This window comes from Pan troglodytes, chromosome 2, assembly GCF_028858775.2.
Source record: "Pan troglodytes isolate AG18354 chromosome 2, NHGRI_mPanTro3-v2.0_pri, whole genome shotgun sequence".
In the NCBI taxonomy this organism is placed as follows: Eukaryota; Metazoa; Chordata; class Mammalia; order Primates; family Hominidae; genus Pan; species Pan troglodytes.
Window position 1 is genome coordinate 153,648,681 of NC_086015.1, and position 16,918 is coordinate 153,665,598.

At 37.0% G+C, this 16,918-nt stretch overlaps 1 protein-coding gene across 4 annotated transcripts in view; it reads left to right on the forward strand.

Moving 5' to 3' along the window:
- The window catches only part of TSC22D2 (TSC22 domain family member 2), a 51,876-nt gene extending 44,902 nt beyond the window's left edge, over positions 1-6,974 (forward strand). For all 4 annotated transcript variants that reach the window (XR_001713728.4, XR_001713727.4, XM_016942154.4 and 1 more), the window contains 2 exons: positions 3,925-3,976; positions 5,229-6,974. Coding sequence is in view for 2 of the 4 variants with exons in the window: in XM_016942154.4 (XP_016797643.1) it covers positions 3,925-3,976; positions 5,229-5,489 (313 nt within the window). In the remaining 2 variants the exon portion in view is untranslated. The remainder of the gene's footprint in view (positions 1-3,924; positions 3,977-5,228) is intronic.
- The last annotated feature ends 9,944 nt before the right edge of the window (positions 6,975-16,918 follow it).

Sequence of the window (16,918 nt, forward strand, 5' to 3'; positions counted from 1 at the left end):
ATACTTTGTGCTGGAAGTAAAGACAGGAAGCCTTTTCTTAGGGAGCTTAAGTTTGGAAACTGGTTAACCATCAAAATATAATGTGCTGAATATAATAATTAAAAAGAAAACAAGGTATATAGTATTATAACATTAGGTGAAGGAAGGAAATTATTGATTCTGCTTCAGTTGATCTTTCTCATTTTAAAAGAGTCAAATCTCACTATGATAACTTTGAACATAATAGAAAACATCTTGATACCCTCATTGAAACAGTATTTTTAAACCATATTCTGGGATCTTGAAATAAAATAGTCTCTTATTTGCTTAAGACTACCATATTGGTATCTTCATCGTAAATATGGCTAAAGCAGTGGTTCTCATACTTTAGTTTCTATCTGAATCGCCTAGAGAGTTTGTTAAAATAGATTACGGGGCCCCGCCCCAAGAGTAAATCTGGGGTGGGTCCAAATATTTACATTTCTAACAAGGTCTTGGTGGGTCCAAATATTTACATTTCTAACAAGTTTCCAGGTGATGCTGATGATTCTGGTTCAGGGACTACACTTTGAGAACTGATTTATCTGAACTCAAAAAATTTTAATGCCTTCCTCATATGAACCATTAATTGTTTCAAATCTATCATATCTAATTACTATCAGTATGCATTGAGTTACTATGTGTTAAGCACTGAATTCACTTATTCACAAAGATGAAGAAGTTATGGAACCTTTCTCAAAGAGCTCAATCTAATAGGATCAACAGTGGTAGTATTACAATACTCAAAGTAATCACTGTCTGTATTGAGTGCTCAGTGTGCCAAGTACTATGCATTATGTAAACTCATTTAATCCTCACAATTGGCATATAATCCTTATTTTAAATGAAAAAACTGAGGTCTAGAAAGGTTAAATAATTTCCCAGAATTCATATAGTGAGTATATGGAGGAGCCAGAATTTACTATTCTGCCTTTTTGCACTATAAAAAGTTTGCGAAGATTGGTAGACCCCAGAAAGGATGGAGTAATTGGCTCTACCTTAGAAAATCAAACAGCATCACAGAAGAGATGGCACTGGAGCATCTTAAGGGACAGGTCTAAGATAGCCAGATGAATTGGAACTGTGAGCATTTCCAGCTGAGGGAGCAGTTTCTGCAAAGCCAAGGAAACCCGAGAGAACATATGTTCCACAGACTACAAATAGTTATATAAGACCATAACACAATAGGCAGATGGAGTATAAGAGGAAAACAGACTGTATAAGGCAGAGGTCAAAGTCATAAAGAATTTTATATGCCAGGCTAAAAAGTTTTAAAAATAGAATTAGGCTTCTTAATTTTTCCTCCTATAACTTTCATTTGTAAGCCAGCAGTTCTCAAAGCATAGTCAGACAGTAGATTCCACATCATCTGGGAACTTGTTAGAAATGCAGATTCCTGGTTCCATGCCTACTGAATCAGAAACTCTGAGTGGGGGAGCCCAGCAACCTGAGTTTTAACAAGACCTCCAGATGATTCTGGTGCATGCTAAAGTTTGAGACCCCTGCAGTAGGTTATAGAATTCTTGAATAATAGCCTTCAAGATAGTTAAAGGTCACTATAGTGGTAGTAATTATATTTGACACTGATTTATTCTATTAGAGTACAACACCTAACAGTTGAAATATTAACACCATTTAAGGGATACATCTTCATCATGATCTATTTATACCTTGCAAACCTGTTTCTTCTGTTGTCTCATAAAAGAGATCTTAGGACAAGAGTTTGTTAGGTCAGCATTCAAAGAATAGCATGCTAACTATTCTTCCTTAGCTACGGGAATCATTCTAAAACTCGCCGACTGATTTTAATTATCAAAAAAAAACCCAGTAATTTTTGGTTTTTTTACTGCTTGTTAATACATAAAACTGATGTTGTAGTTAGTATTTAAGGTGTGCTATTTAAACCAAATGTGTTGAAGGAATCAAATGATTTAAGTCATGACATGACTTAAAAGTAATTCAATCTTTCCTTGTCATGTCAATAAAAATATAGAAAGTATAATCTGGGATTCCCAAGCAAACTAATTTAAATGCCTGTCACCGTCTTTTTTGCCAAAATGTGTTCGGTATTTGTGGTGAATATGTCTGCATGGTATCTGGCACTGAAGTATATACTAAAGCGTTATGGTTTACTTAGTGGTTCTGTAGTTTATAGTTACATACAGTCATACTTTGCACAGCTCACTAAAAGCATTTAAAGCCCAGCACATATAAAGTATTTGTTAATGATCCATAAATCCTTTCTAGATATTAGATATACAAAACCTCTTTTCATCTTAGAAATAGTAGCAGCAAGAAGTGAAAGCAGTATGCTGTAATTAATGTGGTTAATGCTCAAATAAACAAACTTAGTTTCCCATGTAATGATTCAAGATTTCAAGGATTTAGAAGTGGAAAGTCCATTGAGGTATTGACATCAACCCCTTTGTTTTACAGATGGGGAAACTCAGATCCAGGGAAGTTAAATAGGTGATTTGCTGATGTCACATAGGAAGTGAATAGCAGGATATCATAGGACAGGATATTTCTGAGCCTCAATCTGATACAACATTGTGGGTCTGCACCATCTAAAGTAAAGTAGTTTCCAGGTATTTTAGCACTAAAATCTTAGGTGGAGTATACTTTATGAAGAATATTTAGTAACATATGAAAATTATCTTTTCGTATTGATACAATAAGCTACAGTATCAGATTTTTCTTTACAAGAGTAATTTTTAAAAACCTAATAACTGTTTTTAGAAATAAAATTCATTAAAAAACAATAAAAGGGTATAAATTCCAGCTATTCTTACTACTTAATACATGGTAGAATATAAACCACCAAAGAGGACAATTAGCCTTCTGTGTTATTATCATACAATTGCTAAGGTGATATTTGAACTTGGAATGTGCTTACAGGCTGGATAACTTTTCAGTTATTCCCAAGAAGAACTGATCTAAACCACACATACCTTATAGGTGATTTTTGCCAGCAAGTAACCTACAGTCAAATACATGTAGGTCTGCCAGAATGTTGTTTCTTTTTGTTTTTTTTTGAGATGGAGTTTTGCTCTTGTTGCCCAGGCTGGATTGCAATGGCGTGATCTCGGCTCACTGCAGCCTCTGCCTCCTGGGTTCAAGCGATTCTCTTGCCTCAGCCTCCTGAGTAGCTGATTACAGGCACCCGCCCCACGCCTGGCTAATTTTTTTTGTATTTTTAGTAGAGATGGGGTTTCACCACGTTGGCCAGGCTGATCTGGAACTCCTGGCCTCAAGTGATCCACCTTCCTTGGCCTCCCAAAGTGCTGGGATTACAAGCGTGAGCCACCACACCTGGCTGAATGTTGAGTTTCTTGTTAACCAATCCTGCCCAAAGACTTTCTGAACCATTTTTAGAAGCCATTAAGTTTTTTAAAAAAAACTAGATGTTAAAGTATAAAACTTATACCAGAAAAGTCTTACTAAGAGGAGGGACTAGAAAAAAAAAAGTCAAGCCATCATCTGAATTTTACTACAATAAGTAATTATTGGAATTTCTACATGAAAGGCAATTAGAATGTATAGTTGGTTAATGAAGAAATTTAAGAGATACGGAGAAGACACTGCCCATTTAAAATGTATCCTTTTAAAACCACTGAACAGAGAAATTCTTAATACAATTGAGAGTTAGTTTTAAAGTAGCATACATATATCACAGGCAAATTAGAAATGTTGGCACTACAAAGGACCTGTAGAAATCATCTATTTACTGAGACTTTCATTTTAGAAATGAGAGCTTTGAGTACTGAAATTGTCAGAACAGAATAAGCTATTTTAAATTACTGTATATTTGGTTTTAAGTGAAACACAAATGTCTTTTACATTCTTTTAAGAGTTGGAAGGGAGGTTAAATTTTTTAGAATAATAACATATTCTAATTTTTTCCAGTGCATCTGGGGGAGGTGTTGTAGCCATTGACAACAAAATAGAACAAGCAATGGTAAGTAAAAGTTTACAGTTCTCCCATTTCATAGATTGTTGGTTGTATGGAACACTTAGCTTTTGTCAGTTTTAGAAAACAAATAAGTTATTTAAACCAAAGATGACCAAATCATGTTTTTTGATAATGAGATTTAGTTGAAGATGCTAGAACGTTGAGAACTTTTAGTCTAGAAATACTATTTAAGTAGATATTTCTTCCACTTGAATATCTCACATTTCGTGCATTATCATTGATAAGGGCCATTGGTGAGGGGGCATACATATTTAAAGACAATATGTTCCCCAGATATTTCAGCATTGAAAATACTTTAGAGCGAAAAAGAGTATTAAAGCAAAAACAGCTGGAGGTCTGATTGAAGTAGACTGTAAGTAAGCTATAAGTAGGCCAGGCACAGTGGATTGTGTCTGTAATCCCAGCACCTGAGCTGAGGTGGGAGGATCACTTGAGGCCAGGAGTTTGAGACCAACTTGGGCAACATAGCAAGACCCCGTCTCTACAAAAAAAGTTGGTATTTTTGTTTGTTTTGAGATAGTCTCGCTCTGTCACCCAGGCTGAAGTACAGTGGCATGATTTTGGGTCACTGCAACCTCCACCTCCCAGGTTCAAGTGATTCTCCTGCCTCAGTCTCCTGAGTAGTTGGGAGCACAGGCACACACCACCACATCTGGCTAATTTTTGTATTCTTAGTAGAGACGGGGTTTCACCATGTTGGCCAAGGTGGTCTCAAACTCCTGACCTCAGGTGATCTACACGCCTCAGCCTCCCAAAGTGCTGGGATTACAGGTGTGAGACCTTACAGGACTGTTAGTCTCAAACTATTTTTTTAAAAATACTAAAATTTTAAAGTCCAAAATTACAGATCACTTTAAAGCAGTACTATGACTAGTTTAACATCAAACAGCTTTCCGTTGGAATATTTTTCCTTTGTTCTCTTGATCTACCATTTTAAGCATGTGATTTTAAACTTTTTTTTTTTTTTTTTAATTCTAAGCTTAGTTGACAATTTAAGAAGCTAGTATTTTTTGGAAATCGTCCCAAACTTTGAAAAGAAAATTCTGGGCTTACTGCTCTGGTTGGGAACTGGATTTTTTCCAACCCATCTTCCATAGGCTCGGTCAAGATAAAGCAGAAACATTAAAAGCAAGAGCAGGAAAACTAGTATAAAAACTTAGCACCAAGTAGGCCAGAACCAGATAGCACCACCTTTATCTTTTCACTCTTTTGACATTCCTAATTTTGTTTTTCACAGGATCTGGTGAAAAGCCATTTGATGTATGCAGTAAGAGAAGAAGTGGAAGTTTTAAAGGAACAAATAAAAGAATTAGTTGAAAGAAACTCTTTACTTGAACGAGAAAATGCACTGTTAAAATCTCTTTCAAGCAATGATCAATTATCCCAACTCCCAACCCAACAGGCCAATCCTGGTAGCACTTCTCAACAGCAAGCAGTGATAGCACAGCCTCCGCAGCCAACGCAACCTCCACAGCAGCCGAATGTCTCCTCAGCATAAAGCTTTCTTAAGCCTCATTAAGAAAAAAACTGAAAGCAATCTATCCTTGTGTGCCACTGGTGTTCTTTCCACTTTATACGAAAGCAAGTAGCCATGCTTTGGTTGTGTGTTTGGCCTTTTCAGTATTAGACAATCACTCTACAAAAGCTTTTCCTCTCTCTGAGATGTCATGCAGCGCTGTTGATGTCCAGTTCTATGTCATCAGTACACAAGGAGAATAATAGATGGGGTTTATTAAAGCGAGCAAAGTCTGCATTTTACCTGGTGCGCATGAGTGGGGTCTTTAAGAGTTTTGGTGGCTCTCCCATGTTTCCTATTACCCATGGATTTACCCTGAGCCTTCCTATCACATTATAAATAACAGTTCATCTAAAGAGCCACTTTTCTTTCTGATTCAGTAACATTTGCCTACATAAGTTTTCATTTATTTGTGTTTTATTTATTACAGGGCTGCTATTTTCATAATGTACATGAACAATGTCACAGAACTTTTTTAATTTTTTTGAATAATTATAAGTATCAGTAAAGGAAGTGAAAGACAGGATTGCATTTAATAGATAAAACGTTTAGGCAATAATTGAACAAAAGAATCCTGGCATATTTCTAACACTAATGGCAATTTACTTATGGTATTTATTTTCAGTAGTAAAGACCCAGCTTGAATGTAAATTTTGTATAGTGTAAGTATGAAGAACATAGTGCAACTGTACAGGTAGTCACCAGTTATTGTGATATAATAAATAATTGGGCTATTTTGATGAAGAAAACTTTGTTCATTTGTTTCTACTTTCTAAGAGAAATTGCCACGATTCCTCTGCTCTTCAACATTTCGTATGACTTTTTTTTCGGGTGGGAATAAAAAGCTGTGAAATTGTTCAACCTACTTTGTAACCAAAGAAGCAAAGCTGTGTAATGGAGTTTGGGTTTTTTTTTGTTGTTTTTTTTTTTTTTGTCTTTTTTTTTTTTTAATAATGCACATTCTTTATGTATTTTTATTTAGTGTTTTCTCAGTCACAATTTTCTTTACTGTCTAGCATGATCTGCATGACCTATAATCTTTGAACCACTTTCGTACCTCATGTTTTTATCCAGCACTCTTATTGTAATATGTACTAGTCTGTGAACAATGTCAAATAAAAGAGAACGAACAGGTAGTTTGGTGGAGCTGAGCTAGTGTACAATACACTAGTTGTAAAAAAAAAAAAAAAAAGTGAGCCATCTTTTGTTCATTTAAAATGGTGTTTTGAATTTCGTATGCAGAAAATGTTTTGTTACATTGCAGATTTTAATGTATTTAATAAATGCAACATGCAGATTAAGTGCAGTGTATACTGAGTATTTAAATTAAAATGTACATTTCATAAATACAGTTTCAAAAGAAAGCATCATTTTGTGTATACTAACACATTAAGTGTATGTCAGAAATTGATGTATAAATATATATTTTAACACATTTTCTGAAATTAAACTGCAGTTTTGTTGAAATATTTGGCTCTATATGTGTTCAAAATTTGACTAGATTTGTATTTTCACAGTTCAAAATACTCCTTAAAGACCTGTTAATAATGACTTACTGATAGTTCTTAAATTTTCAAAGTAAAACAATTTAAAGAATGCAAAAATAGTGAGCAATATTTGTACTCAATATTCATATTATGTTAGTGATACTTAAGTAGGAAATCCTTGTCTACCAAAACTTTTACTTGAATTCAGAAAGGTGCCTGTAGAAATTAACATGCACTGCATCTGTAGCCAGCTAGCTAATCAATCAGAGTTAATGAGAACCAGTAGTTAGTTCTCCGTGTTAAAAGACTTATTTGAAGTAAAAATTTAATCAGATTAGCCACAAACAAGGCATAAAATTGGGATGTACATGAGATTGCCAAATATTTTCTATTCTAGTTGTGCTGCAAGACATTGAACAAAATGTTAATGAATAACATTATAAATCAAGGAACTAAGTACATAGGCTTGAGTAAGCAACCCTAAGGATGTGTAGTAAGATTCCAAGTAGAGCTGCTACAGGTGAGATACTTAATGGAATGTGAAACTTCACTGTTGGACTGTTAACCGAAAAGGTTTGCTGGCTGTGCCCCTCCAGTGCTAACTGTGACATGTGATATTTAATACAGGTGGAGAAAAACTAGTCTTAGAAAGAGTTGGGATTTTTGTGAAAATAGATTCCATTTTGATTCTGGGGCTGGAAAAACACTTTATAAACAAAGTAATAGTCTCCAAGGAAATGAATAATAAGGTTTAAAATGGTAACAGCAGTTATTACTACTTTTATATTAAGAAAAACAGAAAAGGAGAGAAAACATGGGTAGTTCACAGAAGAGATAAATGGCAGTTTCTAAAGGTTCAACCTCTAGTAACCTAAGAAATGCAAATTAATGTTTTTAGCGAATTGTAATAAGTGTCCTAAGTAGCAGGACTTAACATAGAAAGACAGGCTTTCCTGTGTACTTTTAGAAAGTAATTTGGCAGTATGTATCAAGAGCCTTAAATAATAAGCTTTCCAGTGTAACGACAGGAGAAGATACTCAACTCATGGTCCATTGTTCAAAAATGCAGAATTATTGTGGTGTCTGCCCTCTGCTTTCCCATCATCCCCTCCTTCCCTCAAAATCCAAACTATCCCTACTGTCAACCCTTCCCCCAGCTGATTGTTTAGGATCTTAAGTAACTTCCAATTCAGCTTGGGAGATTTAGTCTCCTGCTCCAAATAGTTGTAAATATTAACTGATTGAGATCCCAATTTGGAGGCACAGTCTTACAGGAATGCCATCTATCTAATTCTGTCAGTGTAATGCCCATAGAGCAAGGTCCCACATCAGCTTTTCTGTTTTAATTTAGCCGGTAAATCATAAGTAGAAATTTTTCTGATATGGTAATTGTCTACAATTCAAACCTAACTTTCCCCAAATAAAATTTAGTTTGTTCCGATGTGATCTCACAGTTTGCCACACCAAAAACAAATAGTAGGGGTTAGGAGGCATTAAATATACAGTTTCCTTAACTCCTGATTGTCCAAAATAGCTGAATTTTTCCAATTCTATTTATAATATCCTATGCTAATTAGAAGTATTGAGATAACGTTTTATAATCAAGCCTCCAGTGACTGGGGATCACAGCTGCCATTAGTCACAAGAATTTTCACAGGTGAATGATTATATTTCTCCAAGTTGCAAACTCCAGTAATTCATGGACCTTTTTTTTAAAAAAAAAAGTCTTAATAGAACCAGAATATCTCTGTTCTTGAAAATTTATCTTTGCAGAACCAGAAATAGCTAATTGTCTGGAAACAATTTTTAAGATTTGAAGTCACATTTTTAAAAGAAGCTTTATGGCTCAGTGGCAAGCACTTTGTGACATGGCTCAATTTTCTTTAATAATCCTATGAAAAGGACAAAACCCAGCCCTCAAAATTGACAATTTGAGGACATAATAAGCCAACTGATAATGCAGTGAGGAATACTTGTTACTATGTACAGTCAGGGATGGTTTTGTCAGGGTAGGTTTCCTCAAAAACATGACACCAGAGTCTTGAAGGTCATAAGAGCCAGAGGGAAGGGTGTTCCAAGCACAAGAAAAGAGAACTCAATGGCTTAAAAGTATAAACAAGGCTCCTAGGGCAGCCACAGAATTGCATTGGAGACAGGCAGGCAGTGACTTCCCCACTGACCTAGTATTTTGGCATCTATTCAGAAAGCAAGAATGATTTATTGAATGGTTTTAAGCAATGGGATACTATGCTCAAATTATGCTGGATGTGCACAATTCCAGTGGCAGATGGGAGGTAGGTTAGAGTAGCTGAAACTGGAAGCTGAGAAATAATTTAGGAGGGATGACAATCCGGAAAATAAATGAAAGGGCAAAATTACATAGGCAATTTTGTGAAGGTCATGAAGGAAGTTTGTCTTGGGTCTTTCTGTACCATTTTCCTCTCCACAATGAACATCCCATTCCCAGTGTCAGGTATCAGGTGCCTATTTTCTTTTTTCTTTTTTCTTTTTTTTTGAGACAGAGTCTTGCTGTGCTCAGGCTGGAGTGCAGTGGCAAGATCTCGGCTCACTGCAACCTCCGCCTCCCAGGTTCAAGCGATTCTCCTGCCTCAGCCTCCTGAGTAGCTGGGATTACAGGCGTGTGCCACCATGCCAGGCTAATTTTTGTATTTTTAGTAGAGACAGGGTTTCACCATGTTGGCCAGGTTGGTCTTGAACTCCTGACCTCAAGTCATCTCCCCCGCCCGCCTGGGCCTCCCAAAGTGTTGGGATTACAGGCGTGAGCCACCACACCCAGCTGCCTATTTTCTTGTCCCTCCAAAAAAAGATTAAAGAGTCCCAACTCATACTTGAAAATTTGACTCGGTCTTTTCCTTCCAACAGTTATAAATCTGTGAAATGAAAGTCTTTGTTTCCTTAAAGGGATTTCAAGAATTTAACAAAAGGGTTGGGGAATGGAAGCTTTGCTGTCACTATGCCTGTCTCTCAATTCTACCCTAAAGGTAAACTAAATGGAATCCTTTTATGGTGACTAGGATTAGGATGTTGATTCCAAAGCCTTTCCCTAAAATCTATTCCTTGCTCCCTGGAAAGGATAATACAGGTTCTGGCCCCCACTGTAGGTACTGACAGCCCAAGGCAGAATAGGTTTTGCTAGGCTTTAGCCTTTTATTCTTTGACATAGGTCAGTCCTGCAGGCTTCTTTTTTCTAAGTCTCCTGCCTATCCAAAACCAGACCTTTTCTCCCACCTCCTTCTGCTTCAAGCCTCTTAATAATCCATATTTCTATTTTCTAGCAATAGTAATAGTTTATTATTTAGTGATGTATACTTGCACCCCATTTACTCCTTTTCAGTATTTCAGGATACATCTTTGTCCTGTATTTCTGTACCAGTTCACAGAATTTCTACAGCAAGATCCCTTTAAATGTATGGCTTTCCTTCATAGGTTGCAAGGATTACTTTATACAAGTGCTACTGTAACTATATCTTTTGTGGAGTACAATTGGTATGACATGCTGTGTTCATAGATGAAAATGCTAAGTGAGGCACTCTGAAGCAAGTTAAAGTTCACAGACATTCTTGCTTGCCCACCACCCCCCCGAACCCCGCCATGGAATCATCAAATAAGAAAAATAAGACAGATTTTCAGATTGGTGATGGCAAAGTAAGACGCTGGTATTCTGCACTGGCGCAGTCCATTTAGTTGTTGAATTTGTTCAGCATACCTGGATGGTGAGTGAGTTAGCTTTATTTTTCATTCTCAGCAGGGAAACTGATAGACTAGGCAGTTTGGGGAATTTTCCCATTGTCTACTGTCATGGGTCCATAGTATTTAAGTTTACAGACTACAACATTGTCCACAGAAGCCATATTTATGCCCTTGGAGGGAAGGGAAAGGCGTGCTAACTTAGATCATAAAAACAACTGAATTTTAAAACAAGGCAAATGCCACAGTTCAACTTTTCCATAAAAAAGTTAAGTTCATCTCTTCATTCTTTTGCATGCCTACAATATTTCCATATAACAACTGTAAAATACTCTTGCCTGCTGCAATCCAAATGTTATCCGGATCACAGTTCTTGCTGTCATTTCACAGGCATGCAATGTATCTATAGATAGGTCATACCTGAGGAAGATCAGAGACAGCAAGGGAACATTTTCCCCACACTTGAGATGGAAATAATAACAGGTCAGTGGCTAATAAAAAGAAACATGTATGACTTTGTAAAACCCTAAAAGTGACGTTTTCAAGAAATTTAGGTTTCTTTTTTTTATTTTATTAAAAAAATGTTGACATGCAATTTAATTCTATTTCAATTTAGGTGCTGCAACCTGTACTGGATGTTTGGGGATAGAAAGATGAATGGGACATGATTTGTGTGCTCCAATGAGCTCAGTCCAGTGTAAGTGTAAAAGTTAAAGTGCCATATTGTTTATTCAGAGTATATGTTATAGTTTGTGAACCTTATATCATTTGTTAAATGAAAGGTTTTTATAAATCAACAGTAATATTGCCATCCCATGTAAAAATCCTTTGATATTGCCAGGAAACAACTTTAAATCACCAGAAAGCTTTAACATCAAATAATACTTTTAGAAGGAGGGGAAAAGCCTTCCACCTCGACATCGAGCCTATGAAGTATTCCCTAAAAAAGAGGAACTAATCTGAGAAAAGTTTACACATTTTTAATACTCTAAGTTGTAGATAATGAAATTGATTTAAATCAAAGTTAACTAGAATAGGATTCATGTGTCATGAATTATATTGTCTATTGTCTCATAAGCAACAAGTGACACTTATTATCTTGGCTGACAAAATCAGCTACCATTTAATGAACCAAGTTAAGAATAACTCAGGTGACTGATACCAAAAATAAATCTCTAATACAGCTGAGAATCCAGAAACACAAATAATATGTTGAGTAAGTAATAAAAGTGACATTTCAAATTAGTAAGGAAAAAATGGATTATTCAACAAATAGTATGGGATAGCATAACAATTTAGAAGAAATATAAAGTTAGATCTTTCACAAAAGTTAATTCTAGCTAGACTAGCAGTTAGTCTTCTACTTTTTGGTTACTCCCTTTTAGAAATTGGAAGCTATGAAGCTATATACCCTGTCCATTTGAAAATGCACATAAGCAAAGAACTTTACAAATAGGTTATAAAGAGATGCTCAATCTCAGCAAAATAAGGGAAGTGCACATTAAAACACAAGAAACCATCTCAGATCCAACTAATATTTAGCGTGCATACAAATCAAAAGCTGGAAAGGGTGTGGAAAAACAGGAATACATTGCTAGTGAGCAAACAAATTGGCACAGCCTCTTTTAAAGACAATTGTGTATCACCCATTAAATTTTAAAAGTCACATACCTGTGACCTAACAATTCCAACTTTTAATGTCCTAAAGAAACATACATGTGTTCACAAGATAGCCTGTACAATGATGTCAATTGCACCTTTGCTTGTACAGTAGACCCCCTTATCTGCATTTTCACTTTTTGAGGTTTCAGTCATCCAAGGTCAACCACAATACAAAAATATTAAATGGAAAATTCCAGAAACGAACATAAGTTTTAAACTTCAAACCTTTCTGCATAGTATAATAAAAATCTCTCACTATCCCTCTCCATCCTGCCTGGGACAGGAATCATCCCTTTGTCCAGTGTATCCACAATGTATACACTCATTATATACCCATTATAATGCCCATTAGTCGTTTCTATTATCAGATCATAAAAAAACATAGTACATAGAGGGTTTGGTATTATTCATGGTTTCAGGCATTCAGTGAGGGTCTTGGAAAATATCCTCCATGATGGGGGAGCTACTGTAATACTATGAAATTGGAAAAACCAAAATACTCATCAAGAGGATGGACTATGGTACACATGATGAAGTATTAAGTATCAATGAAAAAGAGAGAGTCCTACATGTCTGGCATGGAAGGATCTCCAGAAGACAATGTTAAAAGTTTGGGGGAAAAATTGAAAGACAATACCTGTAATACATATGATACTATTGATGTTAAATCACATCACACACACACACACACACACACACACACACACACACACACACACACACAAATACTGTATAGTGTACTTCTACAAGTACATATTTGTGTATTATATAGAGAGAAGGTCTGGAAGGATACTAACCAAACTGTCAACAGTAGTTTGGTAGCGTGCATTAGCTTTAACTGTAATGTTTGATGTTTTTGAATATGCATTTATGTATTGTTTGTGTAATGACAAATTAATAAATTAGAAATAAAATAAAATAATGTGTTTTCTTCTTGTCTGCTGCTAATGTTTCCCCTGGTACCTGGGGTCTCATCATGTTCAGCATCTTTCCTCCCCAGGAATATCTTCCCCCACTACCTGTTTCTTCTACTTCGCCTTCTCCCATGGCTTTTTCACATCAGTATTTATACAGGCTCAATAAATAACTGGCCAACAAATGAGTAGCCCACCTCCCCTAACTGAAAATATGTTCCCTCCACTTGCTTTTTCAGCTCCTTCCTCTTCCTTTCCACTTTTTCCTCTTCCACGTACAGCTTATCACAAACGCCGTCTGGCTTTAGCTCCCATTGTGCCACTGAAACTGTTCTTGTCAAGGTCATTGATGATCACTTTGTTGCTAATTCTATCCCATATCTTATTGAACTGCTTTACTCCTAATTTCTCTTTATGATCATTTCATTACTCTAGTAGTTTTCTATCTCTTCATTTTCTAACTTCACTTTTTTTTTTATAAAGAGTTTCCCTTATAAAAAGTATATAGTTGAATTTTCTTTTCTGAACCAGGCAACACTTCATTCCATAAAATAGAATAAGTGTTCCCAATTTTTTTCTTTTATAGAGATGAAGTCTTGCTATGTTGCCCAGGCTGGCTTTGAACTCCTAGGCTCAAACAATCCTCCCACCTCAGTCTCCCAAGTAGCTGGGACTACAGGTATCCACCACTGTTTCTGGCTTGAATTTTTAATTTCTTAACCCAATCTGTCTTTTGATAGAAAAATTTGATCCATGTCTATTTCATCAGTGGCATATTTGGATGTATTTCTGCCATCTTATTTCATGTTTTCTCCTTAAAATGCTTTCTAGACACCCCACCCCCGCACCGGCCACTGCCTCGCCACACACACACCCTTTTTCCCTTTTCTTGGCTTTCATTCAGTTGTTTCTTATTCATTTTTGATCCCTCTTTTGGTTGGGAAGTTATACATTCCAGATACATTCTTCCAGTGGTTACCTTACAATTTTGTTTATCATTTTGTTGTGGATTTTTCAACCATATACAACAGTGAACTGTATAATGAACTCCCATGTACTTATCACCTAGCTTAAACAATTATCTACTCATGGCCAATCTTGCATTATTTATACTCCCACTCATTTCCCCTCCCCAGGATACTCAAGAATGTCACCTCCCAGAAGGGAGTTCCAAGAGGAGGAGGAAAATGTGAACCCCAGGAGGGAATTCTAGGGGGAGGAGGAGAAAGGGCTCTGGGACCTACATATGGGGCTTAAAGTGAAGAGCCTAGGAAACTTGGGGTGACAGAATGCCAATACTTAGAAAGAATCCATGATCCTCTGGATTATTTTGAAGGAAATCCAAGATATCATAGACTTTATCCATATATATTTCAGCGTATACCTCTAAAGGACAAAGATTTTTTAAAGAAAAATTATAACTAAAATACCATCACCCCACCTCAAAATGAACAATTCCTTAAATTACTAAAAATCTACTCAATGTCCACATTTCCCTGATTATCATAAATTTCTTATGGTGTATTTGTTTGAATGTGGATCAAAATAAGGTCCATACACTGCAATTGGTTGGCATTCCTCTAAAGTCTCTTTTAATATGTGGGCTCCCCATACCTCTCTTTTCATCTTGAAATTCTTCAAGAATCTCAGTTATTTGCCCCATAGTTTTTTCTGAAGTCTGAGTTTTCCTAATTGCATTCTTATAGAATCCTCTGTCCCTGTATTTCCTAAATTAGTTCTAGAAGTTTAATCAGATTTATATTTTGTCAAGATTAATTCATAAGTGGTGGTATATACTTCCATCATATAATGTCTGTCTCTATTTTGTGATGTTGGAAGCATTGATAATCATTACCTAGACCCATTAGCCTATTAATTCTATTATCCCTTCTCACTCATTAGCTAAATACTTCTCTGAAGAGAGACTTGCCCTTACCAACTATTCAGCTACCCTGTGGTACAGTTTGTATAAGAAAGGGAGAGACTTAGTTCTTTCCTTTTATTTCCCAGTTTTCAAAATAATGAGTTGAGTACCTACAAAGGAATAAAAATAAATAAGGCATGATTAGGGAAGACTTACTCTGATATTTTATTCTGGGAAGAAGGAAAAGAGAATGCAGTGAGTTGATTTAGGATGCTATGACTCAGGTGTTAGTAGAGAGAAGCCAGGAAAAAGCCCCCAAAAAGTTGATAACAGGAAATGGCGACCTGAAGATTTGTCTGTTTACTGCTGAGTCTGGAAGTAACTTCTAAGTGAAGAGTACCTTGAGGGAATAGGGGTGGGAAGCCCATGTCTGGGCAGAGAAGGGGCTAGTTCAGAAGAAGCAACTGCAGGTAAGAAAAGCAGGTCTGTTAGCCCACGGATTCAGAGAGTGAAGAGTTACAGAAATGAGCAGTGGATTTTTCTGGGTTTACTTTCTGCCACACAGAGACTAGACATACTATCCTTACAATCTGACCATGAACCAGGAAGTTTACTAAGAAAGGCTGCATGGGGTAGGTAACATTTAGCACATGCAACAATACTTTTTATTTTATTTTATTTGAGATGGAGTTTTGCTCTTGTCGCCCAGGCTAGAGTGCAATGGCGCGATCTCCGCTCACAGCAACCTCCACCTCCCGGGTTCAAGCCATTCTCCTGTCTCAGCCTCCCTGGTAGCTGGGATTACAGGCATGCGCCACCATGCCAGGCTAATTTTTTGTATTTTTGTAGAGACAGAGTTTCACCATGTTGGTCAGGCTGGTCTCAAACTCCTAACCTCAGGTGATCCACCCACCTTGGCCTCCCAAAGTGCTAGGATTACCTGCGTGAGCCACCGCGCCCGGCCAACATGCAACAATACTTCTAAGCAAGGCAATACAGATCAGCAACTCTGGTGCCGATGTGTTCTATTTCCTTTGGTATCTGTGTCTTGATTCTTCACGCAGACCAATTTTGTTATCATCTTAATGGTCTTTCCCATAAGGAACCCACTAAGAGGTTTCAGTGTTGGGACATTAGCTTAAGAACCTAGGTAGTCAGCACGAGAACCTAGGTCTGTGGGACTCTCCTATTAATGACTCCTCTTACCTACCATTCTCCAGCCAGCGTTGTCTCCTGTTCTTTTCCCCTCCCCCTATTCCATCCTGCCCCGAGTAGTCTATTCGTGCTAAAGCATTCACTGAGAAAAACTGTAAAGGGAGAGTCCCTTCTCAGAAACACCAGCTTCTTTTAAAATGGAACTTTTGAAGACCTCCCTGTTCTGTTCTCTGGAGAGAGTGAACAAGCAGAGACTTGGCAATAGCTGTGGAAACACCGCCAGCCTCTTGCTTCCAGCAACCTTGAGTTCCAAACCTGTGAGTCTTAGTTTTATATTCACTGACTTCAGCTTCCTGAACCCATCCCAGTTCAGCATTAGGTAATGGCTGTGATGACAGCTGACTCATCTGGTAATGCAGCTTTCCTGGAGGCTTCCTCTGCTCAGATAATCACACTCTGGGAGGGAAAAAAGGTTACAACAATCTTCTACCCCAGGATACTCAAGAATGTCATCCCCCAGAAGGGAGTTCTACGAGGAGGAGGAGAATGTCAGCCCCAGGAGGGGAGGTCCAGCGGGAGGAGGAGAAGAGGCTCTGGGCCCTACATAGGGGGTTTAAAGTG